General features: G+C 43.1%; 1 protein-coding gene across 1 annotated transcript; it reads left to right on the top strand.

Moving 5' to 3' along the window:
* The first annotated feature begins 248 nt into the window (after positions 1-248).
* cab39 (calcium binding protein 39) lies at positions 249-16,283 on the top strand. The gene is given in 11 exon segments (XM_034097468.2): positions 249-308; positions 2,300-2,374; positions 3,515-3,670; positions 7,007-7,171; positions 10,968-11,086; positions 11,573-11,741; positions 11,915-11,974; positions 13,755-13,795; positions 13,797-13,818; positions 15,265-15,408; positions 15,506-16,283. Coding segments are annotated over 9 exon segments (1,023 nt in total). The 5' UTR covers positions 249-308; positions 2,300-2,374; positions 3,515-3,556; the 3' UTR covers positions 15,695-16,283.
* Positions 16,284-18,033: the final 1,750 nt, after the last annotated feature.

The following is an 18,033-nucleotide window of genomic DNA, read 5'->3' as shown; positions in this document are numbered from 1 at the left end:
ATCAGAGGTAGCGAGGCGCTTCTGCATTAGTCCGTCAGACGGATTTGGCCACCTGGCAAAGTCGAGGTGTCTAGATTGATCGAGCACAATTTAAGTGCCTCTGTCACCGTGTTGTGAACCACGTTTTCTATTTCAACTCTGTCACACATGACACATCATTTACGAACGGTGGCCTGCACCGCCCACCTCGGTGCCGGTGCCTGGTTTATATTCCTGGCCACGGCGTTGCTTTCTAAATGTGGACTCCCTGCCAGCAAATAAGAAGACCAGTTTGTGACTACTACACTGCGCCTGTGTTCAGAGTTCAGGTTGGTGACAGACTCTCAGATCAGTGGCTCTCAGTGTTCGATCTGTACCTAATTAATAGTGTGTGTGGCAAACATCAATAGCCCTCCATCTTGAACACATGTCAGAGGAGCATATTGGAATTAAATACATCCTTGGCTGAAATGATCATGATATTGGGATTAGGGCTGCTACTTTATTTACATTTTAAATGATTTATTTTACTGATGAATTGTTTGGTCTATAAATTGTCAGAAAATAGCGTCAAATGTTGATCCCAGTTTTACAGAATCCAAGGTCTTGCTCCGTCATTCCAAAACTCAAAGATATTAACCTAAATATAAAAACATTGAAAAGCAGCGAATGATATTTGAAAGCTGAAAACAGTATTTTTTTCTGCCATATTTTCCTTACATTAGTTGAGCTCTAAGTTTAAATCAAAAGTTGTATTGATGTGTTTCTTGAATTCTCGGTATAGTCATTATTTATAACCTAGTATTTGAGCAAATAAAATGTAGGCTGCTGTGTTGATATCCTCTTGCTTTATCAAAAAAAACCTTTCCTTTTGCCCCAGAGTTTGTGTAAGTTGGTCCGCTGGGTGGGTCAGGGAGTTGTGTACAGTAGATAAGGGTCCTTGTTAAGTAAGTGTTGTGTTTTGCTAACGGAGGAGTTTACTGCCCTAAATACGTTACCCGAGAACGTACTGTGTATATTTAGTAACGTGGTGAGGTGTCAGTTTGCAGGCAGGGGGTCAAACAAAGGTCTGAAGCTATGTCATGGTAAACAACGCTTGGTTAATCATTCACTGACGATGACCAGATTATTCACAACATCCCCGCTGACTCACAAAGCTTTAAAGGTCATACCGAGATATATAACGTTTACTCAAGTTGCGTAAATGCATCGTCTTTCTGCCAGTGTATTTTTATATATTCAACCTGGCCCAATTTAATGATATTCAATTCCAGCAATGGATCTTTTAATCAGGGTCAGCCCACTGTGTTGCTTTAGGGGCTAGTAGTATGTTTAACAGCAGGTCGTTAATGTGCATTTCAGTGGGAAGCCAGGGCAGAAATAGGTCTGAAAGAGGAACACTAACAACATGTTTTTTCGGGGATAGGCTCCAACACTACTTCCTTCTTCTCTCTCTGGATCTGCGGTTATCTTTGACGCTACACTTGGGCTAGGAATTACACGTTACGTCACAATACTGATCGGATAATTAGCACTTATTACCATAGTTATCTGTATATAAGTGCTATCTAGTAAGAAGCACATTGACCATATCATAAAAGGTAATGCTGTCCATCTTGCTATCGTGGTAGAAAGTGAACTTGATTTAAAAAGTGAAGGAAGTATCATGGAAGAAGAACACATAGACGTGAGATGAGAGTATTCAATAATATTTAAAGGTCCCATGTCATGGCCATTTCCACTGATCATAGTTCCGTTGTTGAGGTCTACTAGAATACATTTATACTGTGCAATTTTCCAAACTCACATTGGTTTCTCACAGCATCTCTGTAAAGTATGTATTCACTCTCTCCACTAAACGGCTCGATGCAGCTCTTGCCCCCCCTCCCTGTAGCTCTTGCCCCCCCTCCCTGTGAGCACAGTGTGCTCCGATTGGTCGGGACCAGTCAGGACGTTGTGGATCGCGCTGAGCTCCGTGGAGGTGTGGTTTCCTTGTTTAGCGATACACAGCGAAACACAGCCAAACTCACCCTGAGCACACACAGTCTCAGCCGAAGTAAAAACAATAAGTGTGGCTTGATATTGAGTAAGAAAAAGGTTGATAGACGCTGTGAGAATGGGTCTGCAGAGAGAACTTCGCCGCGATCCCAACTGTCTGTTATCAGCCTGCAGCCAGGGAGGAGAGATCAGCAGAGCTGCCTGCACTGAGTGTGTGAGGAAGTCCGTGGATTGGTCAATTTGGACCAATCAGCGGGGGCTTAACGTAACAGCTCCGCGGACGTAACGTAACGGCTCCACGGATTGGTCCATTTCGTTCCAGGGACCACATGACATCAGATGGCCCCGGAAGAATCAAATGGACAGTGACGTATCTCCAACGAGGCGTTTTGGGGAGGTATTTTCTGTGTTAGAGTTTTACTCGCTACAGGGTGTACTTTGAGGGTTTTGACTCTGCAGACCGTTTACATGCATGAAAACCTTCATAACACACAAGGGGACGGGTGACAACCGGAAAAGCATGACATGGGACCTTTAACAGTGATGACTCGTCTTACAGTGAGCAGTGAGTGACAGGTAGCTTAATTGAGGAATTATTGAAAAAATAATTCCCGATTTAAAAAGATAATTGTGGTTAAATGACTTTTTTTAACAATCAAATAATTTCACTGTCATTTCAGTCGTACAGTTGTAACATCCAACCACGCTGCTGTTTTCAAATGTATTATTTGATAGGTGTAGCTCATGTTGGACGTGTTGTATCGACTGTTCAGCCTTTGTCCAGACTTGCATGTCATTGCAACGTCTGCATGACAATAACTTCTGAATCATTTGTGAGTCACTGGCTGTATGTCTGTAATCTTCACCGACTCACCATCTATTTCTGAGCTTTCTTTATAGCTGCTTGTGAGATTGAGCTACGCCAAGCTTGAGCTTAAAGTATAACAAAGATATTGCCTGGAAACACTGGGACCGTGTTGCCGTACATTAATGTAGGTCTGACCCTTCTGTGCTGTTCAGTTCTCTCTTAAGCATTCACTCCAGATGTTGTGAAATCACACCAATGTGCGAAAATGCAAAACAAAAAACACAGACTACATATTGGGTACATGTATTGTCAAAGTCAACTTTATTGTCAATCTTTTCAGTTTGTGTGCAAAGACAGAGAAATCAAAATTTCCCACAATCCCGAATACAAAAATACGAATATATATAAAATATGTATATCCTATATATACACAATCAACAGACACATATGCACACATTAAGATAAAAAAACACAACAATCAATATATACAGCATAACAGTCGCTTCAATCCCTTTGGGAATGTCCATTAACCCTAACCCTGTCCATAGCAGCGAATGTAACTTAATTTATAATATTATTTGCATACCCTTTATCTAATAGTGCTTTTATTTTTTGTCTCTGTCTTCACTTTTGCTGTAACGTTGTACATTTCCCCTCTGTGGCACGAACAATAAAGGGATTCTGATTCGTATAAATAGCTCTGATCAATCTGTACGTTTCCTCCTTCAGGTGGACAGTCCGCTTCCTGGTTGCTCGTGGTAACGCTCCGCCATGCCGTTCCCCTTTGGCAAGTCCCACAAGTCGCCGGCGGACATCGTCAAAAACCTCAAGGAGAGCATGACGGTGCTCGAGAAGCACGATATATCCGACAAAAAGGCCGATAAGGTAGGGCGACTCTCGCACAAATTCACCTTAAACTCATAGGATTTATCACCTCATCACTCATTAGGCGCTTTCACACCGGAGTGCTTTTCCCAGTATAGTTGCGATATAGTTCGAAAATGTGCGTTCACACCAAATAAATCCGGAACTAGAACTTAGTTCATGAGAACCTTTTCACCCCCTTTTCAGTCCCTGCTAGAGAGCAGGTACTTTCATGGGAGAAAAAGGTTCCCGTTTTATTATCCTCGCATTATTAGCATTAGCATTAGCCCCGCGCACCAATGCAGAGAGACTAACTTATGGCAACACAAAATAAAACATGGGAGCGGTGGAGATGAGGAGGTGTCTGCGTTCTGGCGATTTACTCTGAAGCCAGTCCCCAACTCCGGGGACTTCCGGCCGGGGACTCCGGGTGGCAGTATACGCCGTGAAGTGGGTTGCGGCCTGCCAGTAAACCCAAAGCAGAAGAAGAAGAAGTGACGTCAGCGGCTTCATTTGCCTAATCCTCCCTCAGGGAATTATTCCGGTGTGAACGCGATCTGCTCTTTAGTTCATCAGAACTAAAGAGTTCTGATGAACTAAGTACGGCAAAGTACTTGGTGTGAAAGCGCCTTTTGTCTTTATTAGGGTACCTGTTAGCAGTAGAATTAGCTTAGCTATTCCTCCTTGGGCCCAACATGAAATAAAAAAAGTCGAACTATTCCTCAACAAATGATGTACCTATAAAGGTACAATTAAAAAAAAATGTTGACGACTAAAATAACATGATAAACTCCAAGGAAAAAAGGTGTCAAAAATAATACAATAAAATGTTTTCTAGCAGCAAGGGAGTTTTTCTACCACACCCTTGTTTTCATGATGTTTCTCACAATATAACTCATAGTTCATAGTGTAACCATACAGAGACACAGTTCAATTATAGTGTCTGAAATAAATAAGAGTTTGAACCAAATTATTCTCTTGAACAATATACGCCTTCCCCATGGCAGTGTTTTCTTGCATCATATTTGTTTTCACGTTGGGCAACAGGAGCTGTCTTCCTGTTGCCCAACGTGTTTGATGGCTGTGATGATCACACCGAGTAAAAACAACCTTTCCCATAATGTCTTTGGTGGATGAGTCACTTTTACAGTTCTGATCAAATTCATAAAGCATACGTGGATCTCTGCCTGACAGTTAACCAGCACTATACAACTAGTTCTGTCAGAGCACTATCATGCCACTTCAGAAAACGGGTCAATGTGTTAATGGTTGTGTTTTTGCACTGCTTTAAAGTCAAAGCTGCTCCACCAATTGCACGTCTGCTCAAAGATTGTAGGTCAAGCCTTTGATTTAAGAAAGTTAGACTGTTCTGTCCACCAGTCACCCTATGCCTATATTAAATACACGGTGGATCGCAGGTCAAATGTACATTAGTAAGTAGGGATGTCCCGATCACCTTTTTTTGCTCCCGATCCGATTCCGATCATTTGATTTTGACAATCTGCCGATACCGATTTTTCCCGATCCGATCTTTATGCAATGCATTAAGAGAAAAAAAAGGTAACGGATAACGGCTGGTCATCCAACGCGATGAATTCAGCTATCTTTGCTGTTATTTGGCCTTTTCTCTGTTCTGGGGCAGTTTCTCTTTCCTTTTGAAAGTCTCTGAAAGTGTCGGTTGTTTCAGTGCCGTTACCTGAGTGGCCGCTGTGTACTCGCCGTGTTGTTGTTGGTGTTTGTTTCTCAGGTAGCGTATTAGATTGGTCGTGTTGAACGTAGCTCTGTTCTTTCCACCACGCGGAACCTCTGCCTTGCAAACATTGCATCTGGCTGTTACACTGCCTTCGCTTTCAATTTTATAATACTTCCAAACTCCTGACATTTTCTCTGTCCCGACTCCCGAGTCACCAGCTGAACGTAGCCTCTCGTTAGCTTGCTGCTACTATCAGACACTGTGCCCACTCTGTTGCCAGATTTCAGAGGAATAAGCAACCAGGTCTGAAAACAAGCCCAAAGAAAGCAACACATACATGATGTTGTGTAATTTTAAACCAAAACTAAGTCCTCAGGATGACTTTAAGACGTGAACATGGTCATTTTTGTTTTGTAACATTAAATAAAAAATAAAAAAAATCCCGATCCCCGATTTTTTTCTCCCGATCCCCGATTTTTGGAAAATCACGTGATCGGCTCCGATCCCCGATCACGTGATCGGATCGGGACATCTCTATTAGTAAGTACCGTACTTTTCGGACTATAAAGCGCACCTACATATAAGCCGCAGCAGCTAAATTGTCCGTCTGTCTTGCTCTCGTTCTGTCTCTCGGTTCCACTTTTACTTTGGCGCGCTACCTGTCTCACTCTTTTCCGGCCTCCATCTTTTCCTGCTGGAGCCCGCCGCTTAAAGGTGGCGGGCGCGGACCGGTCATAGAGCCCATAGAGTTAAAGGTGGTTAATTTTACCTGTAAAATCCATAGATTTAGGAGGTTCCCTAGTGGCCGTTAGCTGTACAAAAGAAATGGGGGGAAAAAGTCGCGGCTTATAGTCCGAAAAGTACGGTAAGTAAGTAACCTTTATTTATAAAGCGCTTTTCACAGAGTCACAAAGTGCTTGACGAAACATCATAGGAATCATAAAATAATAAATGACCACACAAGCCACGTGTTGAGAAGTGCTACAAACACAATAAAACATAGGATACAAATAGAATAAAATAAAAACACACGGGAGCATTAAAGGGTCTTCAGAGATTTTAATATCATGTTAAATAGGCGCTTTCACACCGGAGGACCTTTCCCGTTTGGTTCCGATAGATTTTGCGTTCACACCAAAAAGAGAACTTAGTTCAGAGAACTTTTCCCCCTTTTCAGTGCCCGCTAGAGAGGTGGTGCTTTCCTGGGGAGAAAAAGTTCCAATTCTGATTGGCTGGGCGGATTGCAAACCACGCCCCGTAAAACTCTGAAAAGTTTGTGAAGCCGCCATTTTATTTGCTGGCATTAGCATTATTAGCATTAGCATTATTAGCATTAGCCCCGCGCACCAACGGAGAGAGACTAACTTATGGCAACACAAAAGAAAACATGGGAGCGGTGGAGATGAAGTGACGTCAGCGGCTTCATTTGCCTAATCTTCCCTCAGGGACTTATTTGGCTCTTAGTTCCATGGGGGCACTAAGTGCTGGGAACTAAGTGCTGGGAACTAAGTACGGCAAAGTACTTGGTGTGAACGCGGCTAATGTCTGTTTACTGGTTTCTTGCTTTAATATTTGTCCTTGTCGATGTTTCAAATGGAGCTGCTGTCATTCAGGTAAAAGGACAGACTTGACCTGAAAATGAAATGTTCTCATATCGCGTTCAGGCCACAGAGGAGGTGTCAAAGAGCCTGGTGGCCATGAAGGAGATCCTGTATGGGACGAATGAGAAGGAGCCCCAGACGGAGGCAGTGGCTCAGCTCGCTCAGGAGCTCTACAACAGCGGCCTGCTCAGCACCCTCGTAGCAGACCTGCAGCTCATCGAATTCGAGGTGAGAGTTTGTGACGTTTCGTAAGAGAAAGGGAGAGAAATATCAAATGAATGTTTAATACGTTTTCATTTTGGTCATTTGGATTGTCTATGTTGTGATTTTATTTATTTTATAACATCTATTGCAAGTCTGTCCTTCTGGTTGCTCTCCAAGGTTTCTTACATTTTACCCCCCGTTTATTGTCATTTTTTTGGGGGGGGGGAGGGGAGTTCTTTCTTGTCCGCTGCTGAGGGGTTTATAAACAAAGGGTGGTGCATGTTGAAGACACTGTAAAGCCCCCGGAGACAAAGTGTAACTTGGGCTTTATACATAATGTAAGCTGATTGATATCGAGTGGTACAGTGACGAGTCCTAAAACCAGGAAGTGAGTCAGCATTTTACCACTTCCTAAAATGTACCCGTTGGCAGTTCTAGTCTTAAAGGTGGGGTAGGTAAGAATGGAGAAACCAGCTCGAGTGCGCTACAATTTGAAAATACACAACCGGAAAAAATCTGCCCCTTCCTTCAGACTTCCTCACAGAGCCCCTCCTCCAACACACACGAACACGCACATGACCAATGAGGGCACGAGGTAAGTTTGTGCACAAATGGAAGGCTGACAGGCAGGTAGGCCATCCAGTTACTTTAGCCGGCTCAGATGATTGGTCGTGCTTTCTACAGCGCCACGGCTTCCACAGATGAACTATTTGTATGTATTTATTGTCAAAGCATTTAATGTATTCATTGCTATCGGGATGTTAAGAGCCTTCCATGGAATATAACAAGTGTTTCTGAAGTGAATTACCTACCCCACCTTTAAGTTGGCGTGATGGTGAAGTCGTGCGACCCTGCTGTACTCGACTGTAGTTCCTTTATAGCATAACGTTAGCATTTAGCTTCTGGCGATTAGATTTACGATTATAAAAGTAGGACATGTGGATATTATCCGGCTGAACAAAACGTGCATTCATCAAACCGCTTCGTTTTCCACGGACCTTTATTTCCAGCTATTTTCCAAAATCCTAAGGAGAAATCCCATTGCTTGACTTGTCGAGGGAACCCGTGCGCAGCGTACTCCCGGGTGAATGCGTCATCCCTGCCTGCACCGCTCCATTACACACATTCATCACACACGTGGGCACACGCGGCGGAAGTTTGTCCAGTGTTTCTGAACGCCGTAAGAATTTGTCGTATCAACATGAAAAAGGGATGCGTGTCCCCTCTCTCTCTCTCTCTCTCTCTCCTCTCTCTCCTCCTCTCTCTCCTCTCTCTCTCTCCTGCTCAATCTCGTCTCTCCGCTCTCATGCTTCTCTCTCTCTGCTGCAACTCCGTCTACTCCCTGCAATATGCTGCTGCTGCTGCTGCTGCTGCAGTTTACCTGACTCACTCTCAGCATGACTCACTGTGTGTGTGATCATCTTCCTCATCTTCCTCATCTACCCTCCTCCTGCCTCAATTGGAAAGTCATATAAATACGACAGGGATTTTTAGAAACGTGTTCTCTGATGGGAGCATGCAGTGGGTTTGTCAGAATGATGACTTTTATTGGTAGCTGTTTGTCAAAATCTTTATTTTAAGAGAACAGCGATCTGTAATGGATTTAATTGATCAGCTTTTAACACACCTATCACGTTAAGGGCTGAAAATGAATCGTAATGTTGTCTAATAAGTAGTGCTGTCAAAATTATCGCGTTAACGGCGGTAATTAATTTTTTGAATTAATTGCGTTAAAATATTTAACGCATTTAACGTATGTGCAGAATGGCCCGCCCCATACGTGCCACCAGTGGCAGCGCCAGGGTATGGCTGGGGTAGGCTACACCCATACCAAGAAATGGCTTAGCGCCACCATGAGAAATTATGTTAAAGTAAGCAAAATAAAGTCTGCCAACTCGCGGAGTAAATTGCACAGACAGCAGTTAGTAAGATTGATTTCAGTAGCCACGGTTTTGAAAACTTTTGTCACGTAGTGATCGTCTTCTCAATAGAACATCTTTGATAAGCTTCTGGCCAATCAGAATCAAGATAACGGCGTGGTGTTGTTGCAGGAAGTCCCGACGGAGAATCCTCTTGCTGTAGTACAGGGCAGAGCCATATTAGTAATAATATGGCTCTGGTACAGGGGTGCACATAACTGGTACGCAGGTTATGTGCGTAATCTGAAATGCGTACCGTCACTTGTGTCAAAAAGCGCATTTGCGTACCGACGTACTTGTGAAGCTTTTCCAGAAGGCGGTTCGATCACCGGACGACAGAGTCTATCGACTTTCCTGAAGTACTCCCCCTTGATAGAAATCAACACGAAATCAACAAATTAAGACCCCACGGTTTGATGATTGATAGGTGTGTGGGCTATCTTTCATTTTGACACACAGAACAATGTTATATAACATACTGTGTTAAATGGATATATCCGCCTGCTTTCATTTATCTTTCCATTCCCACAACAATATACATAAAGAAATGGCATATTTTGGACATAGTTCGAATGGTGGTTAATCATGATTAATTAATTTTTAAGCTGTGATTAATCTGATTAAAAATTGTAATCGTTTGACAGCCCTACTAATAAGATAAGATGTTTATTAATCCCAGAGGGGAAATTCAGTTGTACAAAGCGGCAACAAGGTAAGCGTGAAAAAACAGGACCGCAAAGATTCACACAGATTAATGAAATCAAAAATCAAGATTTAAAAAAAAAATAATTAAAATAATAAAAGACTATGAAATAATGTTGCTCAACCCGAATTCAAATATTTTAAACAAAGTGGTGCTGCATGGATGTCCTGGCCCACAGAACGACATTTTACAGATTTAATAAACAATCTTTCTTTGGTAAAGACACAGAAGTATCAAGCTATGATCCCTTCGTTATATATTTTCAATTATAATTATGCAAAAAACAATCTATCCGTCCTCGATCTCAATTGCAATACGACTCAAAATAATAGCAATATGTTATTTTCTTCCAAATCGTGTATCAAATAAAACAGTATACATTGTTTTAAGAACTGCTTGTTGGCTCTCTCATGGCCTGTTTATGGTTGCGTTTCCACTTGGCCTAGTACCGGCTAGCGGGAACTATTTCACAGTTTTTCTGGCCCCATAAAATCGTGGTTCTCGGGCCAGGAACAACCAGGCTGAGTCGGGCTGAGCATGCTAACTAGAGAGAGAATCGCTGGCAAGGGGGCTACAACTACAACAAGATGAACATATTTGACCGTGATTTAATTGTAATACACGTTTCTAAATGATGCCGAAGTAACAACATCCTGATACCGGTTAGTAAAAACCATGAATTAATGCTTTGACAAGTCTGCAGACTTTTAAAATGCGTGTTTTCTGAATGGAGATCGGCTAAGCTAACGCAGTATATGCTCCGACCGTCCACACTCACAACAACGGCCTACAGACATAAATAAAGCAGCGACTGTATTCTCCATGACACAGGCAGTCTGTGGTTTGAACTTGTTTAACTTGTGTCTAGTTTCTGAACAGATATGAGGAGCTGTGAGCTCTGAGGGCTAACGGCTGTGTGGTTTTTCTGGGGCTCTCATTGAAGATGATGTCACGGCTCCGCCTACACTGCGTTACTATAGTAACTACCCCAGTTCCTAAACTGTAATGGAAGCGCAGCATTAAAGTGAGCCGGGCCTAATGAGGCCTAACCAAACCGAGCGAGGCCTGCAGTGGAAACGCGCCATTAGTTTCTCTATCTCCTGATTGCATTCTCTTTGGAAGTATGTTTTTTTCTGTATTGCATAAACGAGCTGCTGCTTCGCCACGTCTTGATGTTTGCTTTGTCTATTCCCTCCAGGGTAAGAAAGACGTGGCTCAGATCTTCAACAACATCCTGCGGCGTCAGATTGGCACCCGGACGCCCACGGTGGAGTACCTGTGCACCCAGCAGAATATCCTCTTCATGTTGCTCAAAGGGTAAGTGCACGTGTTGCTCTAAAACATTAAAGCTGCAGATTACACACCTCCTCCTGGATGACGTGTCTGTCGGCTGTGCCTCGTCAAATCACAATGTAACACGATTGCTGTCCTTCTTGTTCAATAATCAGGCACTTTTCTGAGTGGAATTGCTCGATTAGGAAATTCCTAGCATAGAAAATATGTTTCTTTTTGTTTGATAGCTCTGTGTGTGTGTGTGTGTGGTGTGTGTGTGTGTGTTGTGTGTGTTGTGGTGTTGTGTGTGTGTGTGTGTGGTGTGGTGTGTGTGTGTGTGTGTGTGTGTGTGGTGTGTGTGTGTTGTGTGTGTGTGTGTGTGTGTGTGTGTGTGGTGTGTGTGTGTGTGTGTTGTGTGTGTGTGTGTGTGGTGGTGTGTGTGTGTGTGTTTGTGTGGTGTTTGGTGGTGTGGTGTGTGTGTGTGGTGTGTGTGTGTGTGTGTGTGTGTGTGTGTGGCGCTTCTCTGTGCAGGTATGAGTCTCCAGAGATCGCCCTAAACTGCGGCATCATGTTGAGGGAGTGCATCAGACATGAACCGCTGGCCAAAATCACGCTGTGGTCGGAGCAGTTCTACGACTTCTTCAGATACGTGGAGATGTCCACCTTCGACATCGCCTCGGACGCATTCGCCACTTTCAAAGTAAGATGTTGAAACCTCTGCGACTCCTTTCAGCCGTAAACCATGTGTTCCCAAAGCTCTTCAGCCCACAGCCGGGCGTGGGTTTGTTTTACCGTCAGAGTCCAGAAGAACAGATGAAGTGATAACCATTACATCGGTTCTTTTCCCTCATATTTTGCATTTTCTATTTGCAGGACCTCCTCACAAGACACAAGCTACTGAGTGCAGAGTTTCTGGAGCAACATTATGACAGAGTAAGTCCTCACCCCACTGAGATTTAGGCCCAATCCCAAACCACTCCCTCGACCCTCCCCCTCCGGCTGTAGCCACACTCGCAGCTCAACGAGGCTCCTCCTGTCAGATGGAGGGAGTCACAGCAGCAAGCTTTGGGACGGCCTCCCCTCTCTGCAGAAACAGGAAGTGCCGTAACTGTTTGTAACAACGGTTTCAAATCAGCATCTCTGAGACAAAAAGTTTAAATGAATAACTCAAATAAAACTCCAAACATCTTTCATTGTGTTTCAAAGCTCTTTTAGTTTTAAACCTGATGTTTATAAGCTTCTTAGTTTTTGCAACAGTCTGTAAATATACACAACTTTATAATAAAATGCACACATTTACCTTTTTCTAGACTGAACACAGGTTTGATCCTAAGTTAAAACATATGAGGTCATCATGAGGTTGTTAACATCGCAGTGTATCAGTGGATGTTAGCTGGAACTACTTGTAAACAGCTTGTTTCCTGACGGACACACACAGCGTGACTCCGGTCAGGTAGAGACCGGTCTCAAGTCAGCATCGCTGCAGACTCGCTGTTTGAGGGCTTGATAGCCCACTCCCCCTCCACACGCTTTGGAACAGCCCTCAATATGGCGGACCCTCCGCGTGAACGCACAAACGGAGGGGTAGGGTGTAGGGGGCGGTTTGGGATTGGGCCATAGTATTTAAAAAGCAGAGGATGCATCCCAAGTCCACTCATGAGAGCTAATTAAGAAGAAGTCAACATTCAGACCTTAACGGGGACCTATCATGCAAAATGCACGTGTTGATGTCTTTTATAACTAACTACGTGTCCCCGGTGTGTCGGGGAACTCACGCAGCGTCAGAAAATAAACCCCTCTCTCTTTTCCTCCGTACCCAAATCTCTAAAAACGGGGAACAACGGAGCTGATCCAGATTTGAGTCCGATATGACGTCATAGCTGAAATGTGGACCCACGGCCCAATCAGAAACGTTGCTATCAGAAACAATGCCCGACTGTTTTGGACGTAATATGGTCGGTGTTTTACATTAGCATCGCTAACACTCGGAGCTAACCTGTGCTGGAGAGCATGTGTGTGAAGAAGCAGGAAGTTAAAAGGAACTCACCTTGTGGTGTAACCGGCTAGAGAGAAGCCTTTGAGCTCCAGACTGTTTCAGATCCTTGATAATCCATGATATGGCGTTTCATCACGGCAGCATTTAGTTTAGACGGTAGCTGCCGGGTCCCGCATGAGCTCAGACCCCTCCTCTTTAAAGCTTTATCCCCAAATCAGCACTTTAGAAACAGGAAGTGAAATAGGAGGGATATGAGGCATGGCTAGAATGATCTGTTGGTATTTTGAGCAAAACCACTTCATCGACAGTTTTTTATATATGTGTATATATCTGAGACCTGTGCTATTGCCTGATAGGTTACCTTAAGGTATTATCTTTAAAAAATATAGAGTTTGTCACAAAATATGCACGACAGCAAGAGTGACGTGTTATTCTTCATTAAACGATACAAGAGGTGCTGCTTCTATGGCAACATGCCTTGAAGTGGACACCAACATGTTGTAGATGCCTCGATGGAGCGAAGTGTTCCTTTGCTCCAGTTACATGTAAAGTAAACCTGGAAGTCTCTTTGCTCGCATCGCTAATCAGCTGTGAGGTGCATCATTTGCAGGCTTTGTGTTTTGATACAAGACATGAATACACTTATAAAAACCAGCTTCTTGACCACCTCTATTTCCCCCGTCTCCTCTCTCTGACTCCCTCTTCCTTTCCGTCTAGTTCTTCAGTGAATATGAGAAGTTGCTCCACTCTGAAACTACGTGACTAAAGGCAGTCGCTCAAGGTAAGGGGTGTGCGTGTCGTGCTGTAAACATGTCTCATGTAGTCCTTTTCAGAAATCTATTTAAAGACGGTCACAGTGTTTGGTTTCTCGACAACCATGCCACCTCCAACTCCTTCACGAGACCGCCATCTAGTGGTGGAAGCGCTGTATAGGTTTGCTCTGAAGCTCCGTAAACATCGGGTGCCTTCTTCACTTGTATTTTATAAATACATTGGTTGCTTCTTTATCATAGGCTGAATGACATGCATTGTGTAGCTCAGAGTCACTATTTGTATTACAATTAAAACAGCCACATTATTCAGGGTTCTTAGGGTCATTGAAAACCTGGAAAGTCATGGAAATGTAACTAAAGTTGCATCAAATATAATTTATATTGTATCTAATCGCCGAAATAGTAATACTATAATGATAATAAATACTCATCGTATCGTAATGAAACGTAAAATGGCATTTAACTGACGAGGTATTTTGCTGGTGAGAGATTTGAGTTGCTTTAGCGTGTAGAAGCTAGTAAGGCTACTTGTTTCAGATGGGCACAACAAGTTTCAGATGCAGACCTTATTTTCCTGTTCCATGTTAAAATAAACCATTTTCAGTGGAACGCTGAGAGTAATGTTTTTGGTCATGGAAAAGTAGGTAAAGGTCACGGAGAAGTCATTGATGAAAAAGTGTATGAACCCTGATTATTACCGTCAAATGAAACCAGCCATCTCTTTCACGTTTTTAATTAAGCTCAGATTTGTGGTTCAGTTTGAGGTTTGATAACAGTAGTTGTGTGAGTACCTATGTTATAAGGACTATTTGGACTAACTCATCATGTTGGTTTCTTAACTATATTTTAGATTGGACCTTAAAGCAATAAGCCTGTCCATTTGGCGAGGTTCAATCAGGGGGTCCGCGGGGGTCGTAAAAAGTATTAAAAGTTGATCAATTTAGCGAAAGTTAAGGCTATTAAAAAGTATTAAAGGGCATTTTCCAAGGTGTTACATTGTGTAGCTTGTTTTCAGTAAGTATATAAATGGTCCAGAGAGGTTGTGTTCTACAGTCTGCCTGAATGTAGTCATGGCGTAGGTGTGTCGTGTGATTCTGTAGAGTTTATTGATGGCATCCCGTTGGGTTTGACGTCATCTGAAGGACATCGCACGCTCACTGCTTGATAGCGCGAAGGTCCGTTTACGCCGGTTGCTAAGCAACATCGTTATGGGGAAATGCAAGTCTGCGTCCAAATGGTTGGAAGATAAGGAGGAAGGACAAGCAATACTGTATATAGTCAATGTGAGGTAAAGTGTGTCGCCAAGGTAACCGGTTAGAACTCCAAGTGGCGATGAGGTCTTAACATGTGTGGAAAGGGTCTTAAAAAAGGTCTTAAAAGGTTTTACATCTGACTTCAGGATTCCTGCATACACCCTGTATTTATATTCTGCTTCTCACTCTGAAACCATCTAGTTACTGGGCGAGTTGCTTCTTGACCGACACAATTTCACCATAATGACGAAATACATCAGCAGGCCAGAGAATCTCAAATTAATGATGAACCTGCTACGAGACAAGAGCCGCAACATCCAGTTTGAGGCTTTCCACGTTTTTAAGGTAAACAGTAAAGACCGTTTTTAAACCATATCTCAGATGTACATTATCCTCACATATTAACATCCTTACCCCCCCCCCCCCCTGCCTAAACTACCAGGTGTTTGTTGCGAACCCCAACAAGACGCAGCCCATCCTGGACATCCTGCTGAAGAACCAAACCAAACTCATCGAGTTCCTCAGCAAGTTCCAGAACGACAGAACGGAGGACGAACAGTTCAACGATGAAAAGACTTACCTGGTCAAACAGATCCGGGACCTGAAGAGGCCGGCCCCCCAGGAGGCCTGAGGAAAAGGCCGTAGAGGTGGGGTGAGGGAGGGGGGGGGGAAACATCCGGACAGTCTGCTTAACGGACCCATCAGCAGCCGGTTTCTGAACAAGAGGAGACAACGCACCCACATCAACTCATCAGGAAGTCGGCAGCTCCTCCGTGAACTTTTATTTACTTATTTTTAAAGTATTTTTCCTTCAAAAGAAATAAGAGAAAAATAATAGATGCTGCTGCTGCTTTTCTTTCTTGCACATTGAGACATGTTAGGTATATTATGATGAAAGAAGTCCATCGGACATAGTGTGACAGAAAATGTCCGTGCACTCACAGATAGGCAGACTTCCTGACACACAGTTTTACACACACATGTATTACATTAAAAACAAAACATGCATACACACACGATGCAAGAATATCAGCTAACACCTTGTGATGGAAATGGTACGAGTTGAACATTTGGTGTGTTGGTTGCATGCCTTGAAATGTGACATGGCTGTACCCGGCGCGCTCTGATGCTCATGTTCAGCCACACACTCACACCTATGCCTTCATCCAATAAAGACACGGTGGTTCATTTTCAGCGATTCAGATGCCATCACAGAACCATTGACCTCCTGTGTGCTTTCTTACAGCACCTAAAGCACATGAGGAGGAGGAGGAGGAGGAGGAGGAGGAGGAGGAGGAGGAGGAGGAAGAGGAGGAGGGGGGAGGGGTGTAAAGGTGTGGATTCAGTGGAGCCCAGAGTTGGGTTTGTCTGGGAAAGGGTGATCGTGTACATACTGTATGCCTTTTTCGCTCTGTAGATTTGTGTTTAACCTTGACCTATGAATATATATTATATATATATTACCTTAAACATCCCGTTGTTGGTTAATTGTAATCTCATTACTTTCTAAACCATACAAAAAGAAGTTAAGTGACGTTGTTTTACATTTTACTGCTGAAATGGTTGCCGTTGGGTTTATGTGTGCATACCGGCTCACATGTAGCTAGCCTATAGGATGTCATGGTATTAGCTCTGGATGTGTTTTATTCTCCCGTCTACATTTTGAGTATCTCTCAGATTGCTGAAAACGTGTAGAAGAGGGGAGGGAGGGGTTTGGGGGAGCTTTAAAGCTGTGCACTTTGTGAGGTGCTGAGCAGAGTCGAGGGGATTCCTCTATTTCATTAACTTGATACTCTCGCCCACTTTGCTTCTGGCCTGGGAGAGCAACGAGCCCCACAGAGTGTTTCACGGGGGAACTCGTCAGCACCATTCTTACTTTCCCCCTTCTCCTCACGTTGAGCCTTTCTTTTCAGAGGGTTCATAATTCCAGTACAGGTTTTAGTGTAACGCATCGTGACTAGCGGACCATGCTGGATGGAAACGGCAGATGTGTTCATTAACGGCATGTCATTAAAAGTGAAGACATGCAAGTCAGGAAATATCCGTGCGATACTCACAGAGCCGGAAGGCCCTCCATCCGCATTGAACATGCATGCTCCTCCACTGGCTGTGCATGATGCTGTACTAATAGATGTTGTACTGGAATTGTTTATTTTTTCCTAGTATTTAACATTGAAATGTCAAACTAAACTTTCTGCTGTATGTTGAGGCCAGTTTCAGCAGAGAGCGTGTGGGTGCGTTCAGAAGTGTCAAAGGCCTGGGCCCTACAAACAAAATAAAGAACAAAAAAAACATTTGGAATAAAATAATGCTGTGGTCATTGTCGTCCTGTGTACAGAAATGGTGTGGCAACATTGGAGTGCTCACCGCAAATGCTCACATTATAGAAATGTGTAGAGTTCACGAGTACTATAGCAGCACAATGAACAAGACGATTTATTTTAAAGTAATGAAAGCACTTATTCGGAAGAGGATCAAGACCACATGACAACAGTAAGAAATCTGAGAAAAAAACAGATTTTTGTGAAAGAAATCTGAATTCTGAATAAAAAGATAAAATTCTGAGTCTGAATTAAAACAAATATGGAATCTATAAAAAAAAAGATAATTCTGAAAATAGTGGACAAAAAAAAGACAGGATTCACAAAGAAAAGTCAGATTTCTGTGAAAAAAGGATAAATGACAAACTGATATCATTCTTTAAAAAATGAAAGAATCTAAAAAACAATGCTTAAAAAAAAGTCAGTATTGTGACTTTTTTCTCAGAACTCCAAAACAGTTAAGAAAATTCACACGTGCCGCTAAATCTCATCCTCGCGTGTGCAGAAGTACTCCTTACAGAGGGCAGCATGTAGTAAATGTGCTGCATTTATATGGCGCTTTTCCAGTTTTTACAACCCAGGAAGTGTCAACTTTACGGCCTATAAAACAGTTATAGTAAGTGCGTAAGAACCGCCTCTCGAGTGCACC

This window comes from Pseudochaenichthys georgianus, chromosome 13 (genome assembly GCF_902827115.2).
Source record: "Pseudochaenichthys georgianus chromosome 13, fPseGeo1.2, whole genome shotgun sequence".
Taxonomy (NCBI): Eukaryota; Metazoa; Chordata; class Actinopteri; order Perciformes; family Channichthyidae; genus Pseudochaenichthys; species Pseudochaenichthys georgianus.
Note: the sequence above shows the minus strand (reverse complement) of the source record. Positions and strands in the feature narration are given on the sequence as shown.